General features: G+C 39.5%; 1 protein-coding gene across 1 annotated transcript in view; it reads left to right on the top strand.

The window, feature by feature from the left end:
• unm_sa34860 (un-named sa34860) overlaps positions 1 to 19,995 on the top strand; it is a 110,269-nt gene that overhangs the window by 12,340 nt on the left and 77,934 nt on the right. Inside the window, exon 3 of the mRNA XM_039677091.2 lies at positions 12,845 to 13,508. Coding sequence (XP_039533025.2) covers positions 12,845 to 13,508 — 664 coding nt within the window. The remainder of the gene's footprint in view (positions 1 to 12,844; positions 13,509 to 19,995) is intronic.

Below are 19,995 nucleotides of genomic sequence, written 5' to 3'. Positions count from 1 at the left end.
AAAAATAGAAAGTAAAAATAAAATAAAAAACAATCATAAAATAAACTAATAAAAAATAAATAAAATAAAACAATAAAATTACATCATAAAGATGGCCCTTGTGAATGTCACTTAAAATATCAGATAATTTATTAAATGGTTGTACAGTTATGTTGGCCAAATGCCCATAAACCTAATCATATTTACATTGCTTATGTTAAATTGTTCTGCTGTTTGTATGTCCCTATTTTTTTTTAAATTTCTTTTGCAAAAAATAAATAAGTAATGTAGCTGGACGATAATACAGTAACAATATCGTTTTGTTATGCACCAAAATAAACTAACAAAAAATAAAATAAAACTAAAATTACATCATAAAGATGGCCCTTGTGAATATTTCACTTAAAATAACAGATAATTTATTAAATGGTTGTACAGTTATGTTGGCCAAATGCACATAAACCTAATCATATTTTTTACATTTCTTATGTTAAATTGTTCTGCTGTTTGTATGTCTCTATTTTTTATTTATTTATTTATTTATTTTTTTTCAAAATTTCTTTTGCAAAAAAAAAAAAGTAATGTAGCTGGACGATAATACAATAACAATATCATTTTGATATGCACCATTACACTGAATCATTGCTATGTTCGACTAACATTGTACAAATAATATATATTCTTTTTTAAATAAAATGTTACCTAACATGGTATGTAATTTTTTTTTTTTTTTTTTGGGTTGGTGATTGTCCGAAAAAAAGAAAAGTGGTGCGTGTGCAAGTGTACATAGAGTGATGTTGAGTAGATCACCATTACAAAATGGGCCGTAGATATCAAATTGCAGTTATAGAGAGAGTTCTCACATGAAATAAAACAGTTAATCTAATAGTTTTAGGCTATCTTGGACCTAGGTTAGTGAGGTTGGTGGTAAAGTGAGATTTGGGATTGATAATGAGTTAGGGAGGAGACGCTGGTTTGTTTGCTGGGGTGTTTGCTATGCTGTTAGAGTTGACTACACTCACAATCATATTAATTCAACAGAGCATCTAGAGTGTGAGATGAATTTAGCATCAGCTCAGCAGTTTCAAGAGATTCAGTAAAGCCTTTCACTAATGAGAAATGACACATAAACCCTCCTAATTTATCTGGGTATTGGTTAACAGTTATTTAATGTTTTAACACATTAAAGGGATAGTTCACCCAAAAATGAAAAAAAAAAAAAGGCTCATGATTTACTCACCCTGAAGCCATCTTAATCATGGGCTTGTTTTTAGTTTTGTGTGAACTATCCCTTTAAGAGAAACCTAATGGATTAGCATATTCTTACATCCGACATTTTTGCTATCTAACCTAGAGTCTCTGTAAGGTAGCATCCTAATTGAAACTGAACACAAGTGACTTATTTCGAATGCTCTTCATTGGCAGAAACTCCTCACTGAAAGCCCTCCTTATATGAAGAGAGTCTCACAGTTGATGCCCAGATGTTAGCATGTTGTTAAGCTATCTGCATCACACTCTGATATTGTGTCCTAACATGACCTGGACGATAATACGAGTAATCAAACTTATCTCTTCCATGTTAAGCCTGTTTTTGTCCTAACCAGCTGTGACCACAGCGAGCAACACACTGTTTTGTCAGCTGTTTGGTTTCTGTTTATGCTATGTTGCTCCAGCTAGCCCCCTGAACACACTGAAAGCACATTGACCCGAAGTAGTGCTCGTTATGTATATTAAACATGATAACGTCATTCAATTATAGATGATGAGAGACTTTTGAAGATAAGATTCAGATATTTTATGACAAATCAATTCGTAAAAAGTATGCAAATCTTTTGAAACATCATGGAAACATCACAAAAAGATTTGTAACCGTTTGGCCACCCACATTCCTAATTTTATATATAGAATGTGGGTAGCCAAACGGTTGTGTTTTTTTCATACTATGGAAGTCAATAGGGTCCATCAACTAATGGTTACCCACTTTATTATAAAAAAAACAACAACTTGAGGGCGAGTAAATGATGGCATAGTTACTATTTTGAACTACGTTTTTGGAGTGCATTCTGGGATTTTCCCGTTTTTGCGTGGAGTTTGAGAGAAATTAGGCATAAAGAGATATAGCACAATGCTTCTGCCTAAAATGCTGTGTAGGTAGGGAAGCTCACTAGATTTCGGAACATATATTTTACATAATAAGTGTTTAAATTCTTGTTTGCATGGTTCACGTAGGCAACTCATTTGGGCTAGATGCTTGTTTTTGAAGACTCAGAGGCTTTTGGGGCTTTTGGATCTACAATCACCAATCTGTACTGGCAGGTACATCACAAAATACCAGCGATTATCTTTTCTCCCCGGTTTGTTTGTTTTCAACCCTGGCTTCATGCTGCTTTCACCGCTGTCAGAACAGGCCAGATTTGCCAAGTCAACGAAGCGGTTTACAGGAGCTCAGCTAAATCCGGGCTTTGTGCAGGCCTAGGGCACCTCTGGCTCACACCGCTGTCCTTTTTTTCCTCCGAAGGGGAAAAAGCATTGACGTGATGCTCAACAGAGGAATCGCTTCATCCACCCTGAAAAGTCACATTCACGTGTCCCACCACACTTTCACGCAAAGAGCCAAAATCCTAGCAGGGAGTTGTTTTCAAGCACGCTTGTCAGTCAAGTTCAGCTCCGCCCCCATGTGGACCCTGGGTGGCAATGACAGGGATGGCTGGGCGATGGTGATTGGTGGGTAATGAAGGGTTATTGTTTGAAAGTCAGTGGAGAAGCGTCAGGAAACAGCCGAGAAGGACGTGCTCTGGGAGTTGGGGTTTATGGGTAAATGCATGCTTATAGCACATGCTAACTCACAATGGGTGAATTGAGGGTTTTAGGGGCAGAGCCTATTGGTAAATAAGTGTGCTGTGATAGTGGAGGGAAGGATTTAAATGGAGAAAACTAGAAAATGGAGAGGGTCTCAGTAGGGGATGAGAGTTTGAGTGATGATAGTTCACAGAAATTGATGTGCTGAAAGGCCCGACAAGTGAAATGGCCACAGAGGTACTGAAACAAAAAATAAAATGATAGTTTTTGTGGTCTATCATATGGTCGGTTAGACACATAATAGTATAGATGTACAGGCTGCACTGACTACTGTTGTTAAAGGGTTAGTTCACCCAAAAATATAAATTACTCGGACTCAGGTTGTTGAAAACCCAATAGACTTTCGTTCATCTTTGAAATACAAGTGATATATGCTATTATAACTATGCAATAACAACAAAATAGTCAGGTTATGTGATTTACCATAATTGATGTGCTCTACGTATGTATGTGGTTTGATCATTGTTTATATGAGAATAAAAGCCTAAATAAAGCACCCCTGTTATGCTATTTTAAAGGTTCCTAATCTTGTTTTGGACGTCTCCAACAATAGGTTTACGTGCATCCAAGGCTTATTTTTTTATTTATCATAATATACATTGTGCATTAGCTCCTTTCTCACTGTATCTGAAACAGTACGAGAAAGTATTCAGTCTCTCTTAAACCCTCTTAGTTTTTTCTGATAGCCTCCTCTGCTCTGATTGGTCAAAAACCCAGTCTGTTGCGATTGGTCGACTCTGCTGTGATTGGTTGAATGACCCAGTCTATTGTGATTGGTTTACTCTGCTCTGATTGGTCAGTTGACCCAGTCTGTTATGATTGGTCTACTCTGCTCTGATTGGTAAGATGGCCCAGTCTGTTGTGATTGGCCTACTCTGCTGTGATTGGTCGAATGACCCAGTCTATTGTGATCGGTCTACTCTGCTATGATTGGTCAGTTGACCCAGTCTGTTATGATTGGTCTACTCTGCTGTGATTGGTAAGATGGCCCAGTCTGTTGTGATTGGTCTACTCTGCTGTGATTGGTCAAATGACCCAGTCTATTGTGATTGGTTTACTCTGCTATGATTAGTCAAATGATCCAGTCTCATATGATTGGTCTACTCTGCTTTGATTGATCAGATGGCCCAGTTTGTTGTGATTGGTCTACTCTGCTCTGATTGGTCAGATGACCCAGTCTGTTGTGATCGTTCTACTCTGCTCTGATTGGTCAGATTGTCCAGTCTGTTGAGATTGGTCTACCACCTCTAGCGCAAAGTATGTTGTTCATGTTTAGCCAATGAAGAGCATAGGCTTGCATTATGCAAATTTGTTACACACCTACATAGGTTTGAGCCGAAAATAAGACAGAAATATACGGAAATTGATAACTCATTTCAGGCGGTTCAGAATTGGTTATTTTATTTTACAATAACTCTATTTATCTGCACTTTGATATTTGAAACTTTGCACACCTATTAATATACAGCCATAAACACATTCGACATGAAACATTTTTACCACATTAAAATCTGTTCATGTAAAACAATCTCTTCAGAAGACGTGGATTGAAATCCTTGACTCATTTTGATAACTTTATTATCTCTTTTTAAGTGTTAAAGTTTTGGCATTGTAGACTTTCAGTGAAGGGACAGAAATCTCCCAGATTTCATTAACAATTTTGTCATTTGTGTTTCAAATATGATCAAAATTCTTATGGGTTTGGAGCGACATGAGGGTTAAATTATTTTTGGATGAACTAGCCCTTATAAAGTTCACTAAATAATGAAAAGTCTGTCACCCTCGCTCTGGTGTTGTTCAATACTTTCTTCCATGAAACACAAGGGGTTGTTTAGTTGAATGTTAATGCTACTATTTTCTGTTTAATGAAAGCATACTAGATAACTTTGAAACAAAGGTTTAATATTCAGCCTAAAGGATTCAAGTAGTTTCTTTTTTCTATGCACCAAATGCACCATCTGGTTTTAAGCTTTCTTAAAGTCAAACCCAGTCTGTTAACCTCCTCTTGATTTATAGGCACTAATTGGATTTATTCCCTCACCCCAGAACTGGGCCAATGTCAGACCCAAGACTAAACTTCTAATTTGCTATTTTTGTTTGTTTGTTTTTGTTATTTTACACAAGCAGCATTACAGTGGAACTCCAATAAACAGAAGTTCACTTTCCTATTTAATCTTTTTCTTGCACATACAAACAAAATAGCTTACCTCCACTTTGTAAAATAAGGTGGACAGGTGAAGGACATAATATTTGTAACATTTACCAAACTGAATGGCAAAAATAATAAACTTCCCTGTCTGTAACTGGTCAGACAAGAACTTAGTCCCAGCCTAAACTCACTATTGGTTGAGCCATTGTTGATCTAGGAATGTTCAAATGAACAGAGCAATGCTTTGAAAGAAATACAGAGCCACAGTTTTCACTCAGAAATAATTATACTAACTCTTATGATACCTTGAGTTAAATTTACCAATGTCAGGAGGGCAAGACCAGGGCGGAGCAGGCTGAGGGCGAGACCAGGGCGGAGCAGGCTGAGGGCGAGACCAGGGCGGAGCAGATGGAGGGAGGACCCCTGGTGGAGCCGATGGAAATGGGGCTGACGACACCAGGGGGCCGACTGACAGGGGCAGAGCAAGTGAGAGAGGAGACCAGGGTGAAGCTGAGGGACTGACGACACGGGGTGATGATGAGGGACCATGGTGAGAACACAGGCTCAGGTGACCGAAGTGATGACAGGGGCACAGAGGGACACGGTGAGGCCAGAGGGAGTGAGGGCTGACTGGTGACTGGAGGGAGTGAGGAGTCCGACAGAACCGGGGGGGTGACATGACGGGGCGGAGCCAAGGGAAGGAAGTCCAACGGTGAAGTGAGGATGACGAGGGAGTGAAGGGAATCTGGAGGGACGAAGGAGCCTGGCCGAGCTGGTGGACTGAGGGACCACGGAGGAGCTGAGGGAGGTATGAGCCACGGGGGAGCCAATGGAACCGGGGGCCGAGGAAGTGTCCATGTGGAGGAGGCGGGAGGCGAAAACCGGGGATCCACTGACCAAGCTGGTTTCGGGGAGCTGAAGGGCAGGAGAGAAGATGGAGGACAGATGAGAGGAGGCGGGAGAGGGAGGCTGGGTGGGATCCTGGTCTCTGGCGCTGGCTGGACGGTCTCTGGCGCTGGCTGGACGGTCTCTGGCGCTGGCTGGACGGTCTCTGGCGCTGGCTGGACGGTCTCTGGCGCTGGCTGGACGGGGCTGGACGGAACCAGCGAAGAGGAGAGCTCGGGCTCGGCGGGGCTGGTGATCATGGCTGGAGATGGTGGTTGAGCGGCGATGTCATCAGCCTCACCAACAGTGAAGGCTGAGGCGCTCAACCACAGCACATGGTCCAGGTACTGGGAGAACGATCCAGGAACAGCCGCCGCTGGAGCTCGCTGATACAGATGATCATCAAGACTGCCCCAAAAAACTGTCTTCAGGACTTCATCTGTCCAGCTTACCCCAACGGAAAGCTCCAGGAAGCTGGCGACATATTCCTCAATGGAGCCGCCATCTTGAAAACAATGAATCAGGCGATTAATTGGAGTTAGGTGGTCCAGAGTGATCTTCATACTTAGGGTCGGTCAATCTGTCAGGGTGTGGTTCAGGCAGAGGACGAGGAGTCTGGAATATCAGCAAAGATTACTTTTAATATACAAACACAGGCTGGAAGACAGGAATACGGGCACCACACAGTCTAACATCAAACATTGACCGACAATAACTGAATGAAACAGAGGGAACTAAATACAGGGAGGAATCAAACATAACGATGTGAAGACAGGTGATACTGATGAACAAGACGAGGAACAGGTGGCTGATGAGGGAGTGAGTTCAGGAGTGGAGACAAGAGGATCCTGGGAAGTGTAGTGCTGATGACAAGACAGGACGGTGCAGACGCAGACTGTGACAACCAAGCCTTGCACCAGTGCAAACCATCTTTTGGTATTAAAAAATACTAGCAGATTTTCCACATGGACAAAGGTATGAAGTCGTAAGACTATGATAAAATAGTTTTTACACACACTAAGGAATTAATTTGTGATGCGATCTGAGAAAACCCATCACATGGTGAATTTGTACCTATTAAGAATAAGGGTCTTATCAAGTGAAACGATTGCTCATAAAAAAAAAAAAAAAAAGGTTAGGTTTTTTAAGCTCAAATGCTCGCCTTGCTCTGTTCTGTGATGCGTGTTCGTGACTCTCCTGTTCAAACTCGTTTATCAAAATGAACAAATCTTTTTTCGTGTCATTTGGTTCATTCAACGAACGAAATGAACGAGTTGACCCGGGAAAAGATTTGTTCATTTTGATGAACGAATTCGAATAGGAGAGTCACGAAACAGAGCAAGGTGACCATTTGAGCGTATAAAACTTAAACTTTGTTATTTTTTTTTTAAATGAGCGATCATTTCACCTGATAAGACCCTTATTTATCGTCTGGAATCGTTTAAAGCCCTTTGAACAGTTTGCACTGACTGTCTTTTGAACCCTGAACCATTTGGTTCCCATTGATGTCCATTATATGGAGAAAAATCCTGGAATGTTTTCATCAAAAACCTTCATTTCTTTTCAACCGAAGAAAGAATGACAGGGATATCTTGGATGACATGGGGGTGAGTAAAATATCAGCAAAAGTTTTAAAAGTGAACTACTGAAGCTGGTTTCAAGCCCTTTCGAAATCTGTTTTTATTTCTTTCTTCATTTGTCGGTAAAAAACGTTATGGTTATATGAAGTCGGCTGTACGATTTTCAGGAACGGAATCTTGAGAAAAAGCAACCCGATCTCACAGCAATTCATACGAATTTTAATTATTTTTTCTAATTTGTAAGAATTCATACAACCTCACTCGTACAAATTTGTGTGAATTTTTTTTTTTTTGTGCTAATTCGTAAATTTTTTTAATTCGTAAATCGTACGAATTAGACACCTTTTTTATCACTCATACGAATTCGTACAAAATAGTGGTGATATAGCGTTGGGAAAACAGGTTTAATTATTTATTTATTTTTTTTATTTTTTTGCACCTCCGCCGTGCGTGTTCTTAAAGAGAATACACACTCTTTTTAGCTTGCCACTATAAATCACTATTTTTCCTGCACTAAACTAGTGAATTTTGCCAAGATATATTCAGAGATGATAGACAAGATGTTATAGAATAATAATTTAATGAAAACACAATTTTGACAAAACTGACATTAAACCTATTTTTAGACCTTTACTGAAAAAGTACCAGCGCGACATCCGACGGCTTTTCCCAGATCGCATCACATTTTCAGATTTATGCCGTATGTAACAAATTAAGGGTGGAGGGATTGTCAGAATTTTTTTGTACAAAAAATGTCAAGGCATGCAGGGCCATGTGACAGGCGAATGTCCAGGTGTGCCATTCCAATCTTTGGCTTGATATGATTCATGTTATCACTACACAGCTGTGACACGGATCCTTGTGCAATCTCCTTTTTCAATGTGTTTTTGTAATGAAGGTCTTTCAGAATGATCGATTCATCTTCATCCATGTGTCAGAAATGTTGTAGTCCTGGGGTGCCTGGTAGCTATTAGTAATGCATTTTCAGCGGAGAGCTTGAAACGAATATTCAAACGCCCTTGGTTATCTGCATGATCCACATTCACACAGGCCCATTTTCATTTCAAATGGCGACTTTCCCTAAATTGCAGCTTTGCCAATGTAATTTACCAGATCATGGCCACAGTGACTCATATTGGAGAAATCTGTAACACACACTTTTCTGTATCATTGTGGCACTGATGCATCACCAAAGGGCTCTTTAGCCTTTGAATATGATCACCTCTGCGTGTAAAATTCAGATGGTAATATGGGTGTTTGGCTTCCTGGAATGTAATCAAAATGTTCCATTAGAGTATTACAGTGTTAGCTTAGCAACATGCTAACCTAAACTCTGTTGGAATTAATGAGTTGAGTCTTCACGCTATTTGCATATTCCAAATTTGCATATTCGTTTAGGCTAGGATGTTGTCTTAAAAGGCAGATTATCAAAAGCAAGAGAGAGAAAAAGGAAGAGTAGTGATGGCACTGTGAAACGGATTTATTTCCCAGCTGAGACTTTGAAATTGGATACAGCTCATGTCAGAATTTTAGGTAAGATACAAAACAGTGTAAATGAATTATTTCACGACAATGTTTTGTTAGTGGACACATTGAGTGAAAGAAGCGATGCATATCTTTCTTAGCTGCGGAATGGGTGACTACGTGATTTGAATGATTATTTATTGAATGCCTGATAATTCCAATGAATTATTGAATATGCTTTGCTATAGTAATACTGATTTTCTTGCTAAACTCTTTTTAACATTTACCTATAACTGAAGAATATTCTGTGCAGGATGCTCTTTTTTTTAATATAGGCCTACTACTTATTTTGACAAACAGATTCTCCCCATTCCTCAGTGAAGATTCACTCTCAATTAAGCACACTTTTTTTCCCACAAGCGTTTAAAGGAGTGTGCACTTGGTGGACTGGTGTATTAAATATATATATTTTTAATTATATATGCAGATAATATAATAATAATGAATTCAAAAGCCACAGTGGCCTTAAAGAGAGCACACTTTCATGACTGTTTCTGGTTACACTTTATTTTAAGGTGTCTTTGTTACACTGTAATGATACATTAATTACTGAATTAACAACATGTACTTACTATAGAGTTGGGATTAGGGTTTGGTTTAGGGTTATTTGCATGTTATTATATAGTTATTACTACAGTAACTACTTGTAACATGTAACTGACACTAAAATGACCATTACCATGTTTCTTAACACACTTAAGTATACTTTTAAAAAGTACACTTTGTAAAAATGTGTGTACACACACACTTGTACTTCAAAGCACTCAAATGTTCAGCTCAATTTTTAATTTTTAATTTAAACCATACTACATTTTTATTTAATAACAAGTGGCTGAAACGGCCAGACTCAGTTTGCACTTAAGTATATTATTTTAGAATCTATTATCTCCATAGTAAGTACTCACTAAAAGTATGCTGATATGTACTTCTTTTTCACAAGGGCATATTGCAAAAAATAGATCATGGTATACTATTTCAAACAAAGTTTATAACTAGATCGAGATAAAGGCCCTGTTCTTAAAGCTGCACTTTGTTATTTTTACCCCCATCTAGCAGTGAAAATGTATATGACCATCCATTGAATATTAGTTTCTGTTCCTCTCAATTCCAATTTCGTTTTAACTCCTACGGTGGCCAATGTAGTCCAAGATTAACACGGCTTCCAGTTCGACCTCGTCCATGAGTGTTAAGTCAAACGTAAACGCGAAAGGCGAAGCTTGAATTAACGGGTATGTCCCTCTTTGGCTAATGTACTTTCAAGATGGAGGGGCAACATGGCGACCGACATTAGAATTCAATGGCATATTATACACTCACGATAATACTTCATTACTTGAACGAAGTAAATATACATTAATGAGAACATATATTTTTTAAAAGAAAGTGTTTTTAGCTAAGAATAAACTAAAAGAATTACACAGTGTAGCTTTAATGTATTCAAGTTTTGAAGCAGTAATGACTTTGAATTGAATAAATTAGAAACAAATGACTGCCAACACAGAACTCAATAGTTTGTGCTCCAGTAAGTCATACTAAAAGAGACGATGAGTTTTCAGTGTGTGAACTGCGAGACTCTGCGATTAGCACTCGCTGTACGACTCCCAGTGGTCCGGACTTCAGTTCTTCTACTGTCCTCACAGCTCACAATCGCTCACATTCAGAGAGTGTCAGGCAGAGGTAATACGAGGCCTCGGGAGGGTCTCTCTGGTCATCGACTGCGCTTTTGAAGAGCGCTGAAGGGCCGTTCGGGCCCTCAGGGTGCATTCCATGGTCTTGCTTTGTTAACTGCCATGTTACAAGCCTCCTGACTGCGTAGATTATAGCTGGCAGATTGTTTTTCCAATCTCCCCGCCACCTGATGTATTGTTATTGAGCATCTCTACGGACAACAAAACATACAGCCGTATTTTGTTAGATGTGGCTCTTTATGTGTGTGAGAATGGATGCCACAATGTTCTCGTACTGTTACAATTATTTTCCCTAACATACTTAATTATAAGTGTTTAATGGAATTTACTAACTTTACTGGCAGAATGTAAATAGTTAGGACTAGGACAGAAATATTAGACTTGTGTGAGATACGACGTGTGAAGAAAATATAAAAACCATGTTGTGTGTGAAGTAAGCAATCAACTTGTGAACAGTATATTTTATTTTTCCCAGCAATATTTTGTCAAATTATGCGGAAGGTGTGAACATGTATTTAGGATACATAAAATGCTATAAAAATGGCCTTAAACATAACTACAACATCAAATATCATTTCCATCACAGAATCACAATACACAAAGTACACAATTTGACAGTTCACAAAAAAGGAAGTGATTGTGTAAAAAGGAGTTTTAAGAATTAGTCCACGGCGCTGAAAGTGCCCACACTTGAAGAAACACCCTCCAGTTCCACTTTTGTTGTATCTGCCACTGCATATCTTTTAATATATAATCCCCAGAATGCACTTGACCCAAACGAAATGTCCATGAAGTCCACTAGAGCACACACCATTTGTCATTTGATGATTCAGAGGGGTGAACACCCTTTCCGGGCATAATGTGCCCTCAATGCACCCTTTTGCCGAGCACGAACATTGTCACCCAAATGTAGACCTACATTTGGGACGAGGACACTCTGCTGCTAGCGTCCCGGTAGCAGGACACTGGAAATACCTTTTTGTTCCCCAATTTTCTTTTTCTTTTCACATTGTAACAATGTTAAAGGCTCAGGGAAGAAGGAGGAGGGAACTGGCGTATGTTAAATATAAATTTATTTTTAAAATAAGTAAAGCGGCAGCCCCTCACAGACTGTACTAACTATTTTTTATTTTATTTTTTGTAATCTTATAATCTTAACAAAACACATCGTTGGAAAGATCTGAGACTAAAGGTTCCATTTGGCCACGGTTTCCATCAATTATTTAATCTTTTTTGGGATAAAAGTGATATTGATTACAGATATGTATTAATTTGTGATAGGAGAATGCATCAACAAATCCTTTTGAATGTGGATTTTGGTATAGCACCTAAACAACCTCATAGGAAACACTGTGATATCAACTTCAAATTTGAAAGACAAAAGTGGAAGACAAGACGTGTGACTTTGATTTGTATTACAAATTTAGAGCCCAAATTATTCAGTAAAATATACATTTTGGGTTATATTTTATTTTACGGTGTCTGACGGTGTTCCGAAGTGTGACTTTGTGGCCTTTTGTTCAAAATAAAATACTTTCAAAACAAAATTCCTGGTTAAACATTATTGTACACTAGTATGATAAACAGTATGATATATATATATATATATATATATATATATATATATATATATATATATATATATATATATATATATATATATATATTCTATTGAATATTGACACATTTATATTCCCGGGGATATTCCCAAAAAGTACAAACATTATTCCAACATTTTGGGAAATAGTTAAAGCATGTGTGAGCAAAGTCAGTAAGTTTTATAACGCATTAACATTAACTAGCATTTTCGTGGGAAAAAAACAAAACAAAACTATTTCAAAATTCGGGTCAAAATGACCCGAACACAACATGAGGGTTAAATACTGAGTAATAATTAACAACATGTACTTACTATAGAGTACCATAGAGTTAGGGTTGGAATTTGGGTTATTTGCATAAAATTATGCATAATTTAATGTTACTACAGTAAGTACATGTGATATGTAACAAGGACTACTATTTTGTAATTTTTCCAAATTTTGTATAACATAAAACATGTTTACTGGAATAAACTTGTATAACTTTTTTACACTGTCATTACATCTGTATTCAAAAACATTCATGATGTACAACCATTCAAGTTAACAGGTTAATCTGCTTTTTCTCTCCTTGTGTCACAGTGGGAAGAAATCGGAGAGGTGGACGAGAACTATGCACCCATCCACACGTACCAGGTGTGTAAGGTGATGGAGCACAACCAGAACAACTGGTTGCAGACCAACTGGATTATAACCCAAGGCGCCCAGCGAGTGTTCGTGGAGCTCAAGTTCACTCTACGGGACTGCAACAGTCTTCCCGGAGGTCTGGGCACGTGCAAGGAGACATTCAATGTCTACTATTACGAAGCCAACGACGACGAGAGAAGGAATATTCGGGAAAGCCAATACTCGAAGATCGACACCATCGCGGCCGACGAGAGCTTCACAGAGCTTGACCTCGGAGACAGGGTCATGAAACTCAACACGGAAGTTCGGGATGTGGGTCCGTTGACCAAGAAAGGCTTCTACCTGGCTTTCCAAGACCTGGGCGCGTGTATCGCGCTCGTTTCCGTCCGGGTCTTCTACAAAAAGTGTCCTTTTGTTGTCAGGAATCTGGCCCTCTTCCCGGATACTATAACCGGGGCAGATTCCTCACAGCTTCTGGAGGTGTCGGGGACCTGCGTCAACAACTCGGTGGCTGATGAATTTCCCAAAATGCATTGCAGTGCGGAGGGGGAGTGGCTGGTGCCCATTGGGAGGTGCATGTGCCAGGCAGGCCATGAGGAAGTTAATGGCTCCTGTCAAGGTTGGTGAACATCTTCATTATTATGCAAATGCGAGCGCTGCCGATGCCACACGTGTGTAACATATTCCCCTTGAACTGCGTCTCTGAATGTCACATACGATGATGAGAACCTGAACTCTTTGTGTGGCGTGGGTAGACTGTGACATTCATTTCACAATCTAGTGATTTTACGGTTTTAATTTCTCATGTATTATGCCAGGCGAAGTTTATATTTGAGATGTTCATAATGGAAGCGTGTGTATTTAAGATACTGCTGGTATTTAAGATACTTTCTCAGAATCGTTAGACGGATTTACGTGACTCCGTGGTGAGAGGCGGCGTTAATCATGCAGGGAATGGTGGAAGTGGGTTGGTAGAGAAACAGCTGTCAGAATGTGTAAGAATGACAGGCAAATGATTCACTGATATGAACAAGACAATGAACCTAACTTGATAGTAGCCCACTTCATGCCGGATACTGTTGTCTATTACACCATTTACTTGTACTGCAACAAACTTGAGACAATCTGGTTTGAAAGTTATGTGAAGTTTGAACAACTTTTTAAAGGAAATGTGACTTCAAATTTGACAGGAAAGTTTTCTCTCAGATTTTTGTTGGGCTCACTGTGTTCCAGGAAAACATAATCAAAATGTAACGGATCAGTCTGTAAAAGTGTCCTAGAAAACATTTGATCTCTTTAACTTTAGAAATGATTGCCATATGGAAGCTCATCTACTGCACAGTGCTGGGATGTCAATGAAAGCGTGCAACGTTTGGAAAGCTCCGTACTCTAATTTAGGCATAATTCTTGAATATAAACAGCTAATTAAGGCTCGATCATCATACACATTAGCCTGGTAATACCAGACTCTGCTACTTCACTTTGCTTCGTAGACAGAGTCTGGAATGGCATAATAGAGAAGTGTTTTCTCTCTCGCAAGGGGGCGCTTCTCTGAAGTTTAAAATCATTGGTTACCCGTAAGCCAATCAGATAAGTTTATTTATGACGTATGTTATGTGCCGGCACGGTCGCATCGAGACATTATGCATCGAACTCAAATCCATGATCGAACTTCCACTGTAAACAGGGAGCGGCGCTTTTGTAAGGGCTGCAAAATGTGTGCCAACCGGGAATGAACAATTCACAAACTAGGTTATTTATATGAATTACTGAGTTGCGGCCACCACGCAACGTCCGCATGCCCCGCTCTCACGAGTCTGATTTGAATGATTTAGCTTCTGCCGCCCCGCAGCGCCGCGATCGGGCGAGACCGAGCCGCTGCTCTCGCGAGTCATGATAGCAAGTTCATTTTACTGATTTTCTGAGTCATTCGAGTCATTTCGTTTATTTAAGTGGCTTAATGTTATAATTTTAACAGCCAAATTCCCCGATCACATCCACCTATGCAATGTTGATCATATTCTGAATTAAGAAATCATAATGCAGTAAAAAATGATTTACAGGGAACATAAATAATCACTTTACCTTCAGAGTCTTACGTTCATTTGTCACGTGACATACGCAATGAACAGATCGTTCATGAATCACATATCTGGGACTAATGCAGCAGGATGTCGAAACGAAATATGGTGGATTATTATTATGATAATAATAATATGATAATAAGAGCACACCAGGAGTGTTCACAGCTGAGGAGACCGACTTTCTTGTCATGGCCGCAAAAGACGGAGAACTGACGTTGAATGGGGGTAGGTTATGTCCTTATAGTTATGCATATAGTTATGGCCAAACAGGTCTGATAAGTCATTACTACAATTAGCCTGAAAAAAATTGGGTAGACTAAATGCCTAAGCTTGAAGTGTTAATATTTTTCCTTATAATGATTTGCAAAAATAAAAACGGCTGCATCTGTGTTGATGAGAGAATCAAAAGTGTATGCGCGTTGTGCAAGCTACATAATGGCCAAGCATGCTGGTTTTTGCTGGTATATGTTGCAAATAGAGGGGCAGCAAAATTGTTTTTTGCCTAGAGCGGCAGAAGTGCACACGCCAGTCCTAGCTGTAAACACTGATGATGCGAGCAAAATACCGGAGTGAACATGGCTGTAAACGACTTCAGTTTGAAAAACCCCGGAATGTTCTCCATAACAGAGCGAATTGCATCCCGTGTCTTGTTTCCCATTTCTGCGTGGTTGTTTCGGTTTTCAATTCCTCTAACCTACAATGTAAACTCGGCCAGACTCGGCGCTTGGCGTCTACGTCACGGCTCTCAGCCCGCCCTCTGTTCGTTGATTGGCCGGCTGTTTTCAGGCCGGTGGAAAACTGAAAGAGAGGCCGCTATCTCAGACTGACTACAGGAGCGAAATGAAATTAGCGGAAGTAGGAAGTCTGACGTAGTCAGGCTACATACACATAAGGTTTTCTTCGCAATGCCCCAGCCCATCCTGTTGAATGTTGCTGCCGTGGAACCGCCACCATTGGCCAATAAAATCAGAATGCAAATACTTTCAAATGCAGATATTGACTTTTATAAAAAAAAATTCTGCAAATTATTCTCAAGAACACTGCTTAACATATTTGTTTTGTCGTGGGCTGAATATTGCATCGTTTTCAGTCCCTACACTGAAATTGTTTGCTCATCATTCCCCCATAGACGGACAAATTAAACAACTACGTTTACATGCAGCCAATTTTCGGGTTATGGTCGGGTTAAGGTCACTTTTCACGTTTCTGAAACATTAGGAATAACCCGTTTACATGTGTGAGCAGAGAGAGTTTCTCCTGTATACATGGAATTGCAATACCCCGATGTAAACGGCAACGCGCGATTAGCATCTAGACGTATGGACAACCTTAAGACGAAATATGCGTCATTTCCGATTCTTCTTCCTGTATCCAAAGACAACAACAGCAGCATGTGGATGTTAATGAATAGTTCGGGGCAGATAGCGATCGTCTTTGTTTGCACTTTGATGCTGGTAACGTTACTGACCTCACTCCAAAAGTATGCTGTGCTGCGTCTCGCCTGGTCTCGCCATGTTTACTTCCGGTATACTAAACACAGATTTTTGTATGTACTTACGGTATACTAAACACAGATTTTTGTATGTGCCGAGAAGTTTCTCTACTCAAAAGACCAAGATTCCTTGTGAATAGAACATGCGCAGAACACAAATCACTATGAGGATATGCCGATACGCATTTACATGTCCAAAAATTTGGGTTAAAAAGGGCTACCCCAGGTATAATATCCTGTTTTTTAAAATCCGGGATATGAGCATATTCTGGTTTTTGCCGGTGTTTACATGGCCGTTCGCAACCGGATTATTGCTAATATCCCGGTTTTGACCGGGTTATTGGCTGCATGTAAACTTAGTCAATGATCATGTGGGCTTGAGAAACCAACATATTAGTATACTATTAAACGAATACTCAATTTTTTGCGAATACTCACCTACCCATCTGATTCTGTGTGCTGCAAACTCCCATCGGATGCAAATTGGCCAAGCTCCTCCTCCAATTCGTCAACTCGCTGCCCAATTTTGCGGGTTTTATTTTTCAATCCGTCTCCTGTTGGCTGTCCAGTGCTTATTTGCTTTTCTTGGGGAGTACTCAGGGTGAGGTCCAAAATTCTGATCTCAGAGCCTTCTCCTCGGACAGCACGCCAAATACACATATTTTATACTATATCTGATTATATGTAAGTGTGAACTTGTGAAATTATGTTTTATAAGCAACGTTCAGGGGGAGTGTTCAGATAATCTACCCAATCAGCTCGAGAAAAGGCATATAGAGCCGACCTACCACTGTTTCACTACAGTTTTCTAGCATCCCTCCTCCACCCCAACTCCCCACTTTCGATTCCTATCCCAGCCAGGGATTGGGGACGGGGGTTGCTCTGTTGCTTTCGGGCCAAATTCTGAGCTCGGACACCACGCCAAATACGCATATGTTATACTATATCTGTCCGATTATAGTGAGAGCTTGTGAAACTGGGGTCTTGTTTAGTTGAGCCAAGCAGCCTCATTATTGGCCTATAACAGTCAATGGGTTTTTCAATGGCTCATGCCAATATCTTTACAGAAGAGTGGCCAATAAGTTATATAATACCTGTTCGGGTTGAAAAAATTAACAACAACAAGTAAAATGTTCATAACATTTCTACACGACTACAGGGTCTATCACTACTAGCAGTCTTTTTTTAAAATCTCTTTAGTAGCAGATCTTCTAAATTGTTTAGATGCTGTGCAAAACAATTCATGTTGCTTTCAAATATCGTGTTCTTCTTAATGCTTTCACCTTTCTGTTGGTACGTTGATCAATATATGCAGTATTCTGACTTTGGTTTCTGTAGCAACCACAGTCAGTCTTTGATCGTCAACATACATTGATTCATCTGTTAGCATGCTAAGTTGCAGGACGATGAAAGTACTGTTGATTCCCTGTGAGATGCAAGAAGATGAACTGCGGTTTTCTCTGTAGTTTAAGTCTCAGTTATGATGGCTTTACCCAACCCCCATCCACACCACTGGAGCCTAGAGAATATAATGATGGCTCGGATGGAGAAGACAGGAAGTGATAGAGGGATCCACGCTCCAGTGCTGGAAGAGGGCAGTGTGTCCTGTGAATGAAACGTCTCCTTCATCCTCTTTCTCCTCTCTTCAGATTGCTTCCTTTGTCTGCTGCCGGAGTTGGCGCTTTGCGATAAGGATTCTTTTTGAGCGCGGTGTGATATTTTTTTGTGCGAATTAATTTCCATTGAGCTGTCCCGAGGGAATGTCCGGTGCTTCTGCAATGTAAGCTTTAGAGGGAGTTGGTTAGCGCAGTTGGCCCGGTTGCCAAGCAGACAGGGGCGACAAAGTGTCGGAAACGCTTTCAATGCTTTTGTCTGTGGGGGACGGTCTGCAATTCAGTGGGCAAAGAGGTACAATGAGTATTCGGAGCTGTGGGTGTGGGTGTGCAATGGTGTTCCTATTCAGATGTTTTGTGCAAGCAATTATACAATTAATGTAAACATGACAGTCACCTGAGATAAAGAGGGAAAGGGGTTGTCTGGCTCTTTAGGGAGACACACTGAATGCATTCAGTTTGTCAAAAAAACAATTCCATTTTATCTGAGCAGAAAAAAAAAGAATACAGAGGTTAATGGCTTAGAGGAGAATTTGCTCCTCTTGCAATAGAATAGAGTAGAATAGAATAGAAAATAATAGAAGAGAATAGAATAGATGGGAATAGAATAGATAATCTGAGCTGAACTGTGAAAGATTGTAGTAGGCCTATACAATTGTGTGCTATTACCAAGCAATAAAGGCCTTAAAGTCGGCATGAAATGGAAGTTGCATTATGGTACGTTCTATTATAGCCAACGAATTGACTCGGACCTCGGATATGACGTCACGAAAACACTTCAAGCGTTCTATTATGTTTTGCATGTCCGAGTCGGAGAAAAAAATGCACGCCACCCGGAAAGCTGTTGTAATGGTAGCACTGGCCGAGTACCAGGCACTTACATTAAAATAAATAAATAAATAAACAAACAAACAAAAAATAAATAAATATATATATATATATATATATATATATATATATATATATATTATGACTACACCTTATCAAAACGCAGCCATTTGAACTTGAAAATGTTCACTTTATTTCATGTTTTTCATGTTAATCTTCTGTTAGCAACGCTAGCAACGTTAGTAATTGCACTCACAACAACCGATTCCCATACCTACTGGGGACGCAGTAATACGAGTGATTATAATCGTCATTTAAAATACCAAAGCGGTTCAAAAACAATGAAAACAATTCATACAAGTCACACAGGGCGCAGGAAATCGGAATTTCTTGCTCGGTGTCCTCACGGTTGCCCGACGTCCGAGAGGAGAAATCCGAAGAAAGGGCGCGTTGCTAGGCAATGCCTGTCTTCCGATTTGGATCTCCGAGACGGAAAAATAATAGATCGCACCATAAGTCTGAGTGAAATGGCTTCTGGAAAAAGATCAAATGTGGGCGGGGCTTGATTTTTTTCTGTGGGGAATTGACTGGATGATTGTTTGCTATTGGTGGATGTCATGTGATTGACAGGTTGCTTCAAATCCCTGCCACATGTATCGATTGCAAGAGAAAAAAAATATTAACAAATTTTAGCTTCTTTTATAGCAGTGATTAATTTTTTGCCGTCAATTTTATATATATATATATATATATATATATATTATATTTTGTGATCCTTTTTTGCTTCTTATTTATTTTTATTTAGTGTTTCCACATTTCTGTTTGGAATTATGTGTGGCATGAATTTGACTCCCTAAAAGTATATCCATTGTGTTAAATCCAGATTGGATTCCAGTAGTTTCTGATGAATATATCGGATACCAAGATGGCCAACAAAGTAGTCAGCCTAAATCCGGAGTTTTGTAATGTTATACTAGCATATCCTCTTTAAACCATTAAAATCAGCTTTTTTCGATGTACCCATATCATACATGGTTGAACTGGGAATTCGAAAATGAAATGCCAGTCCACATCTTATATAAATGAACA

This window comes from Pimephales promelas, chromosome 23 (genome assembly GCF_988280905.1).
Source record: "Pimephales promelas chromosome 23, fPimPro1.hap1.1, whole genome shotgun sequence".
Classification (NCBI taxonomy): Eukaryota; Metazoa; Chordata; class Actinopteri; order Cypriniformes; family Leuciscidae; genus Pimephales; species Pimephales promelas.
Note: the sequence above shows the minus strand (reverse complement) of the source record. Positions and strands in the feature narration are given on the sequence as shown.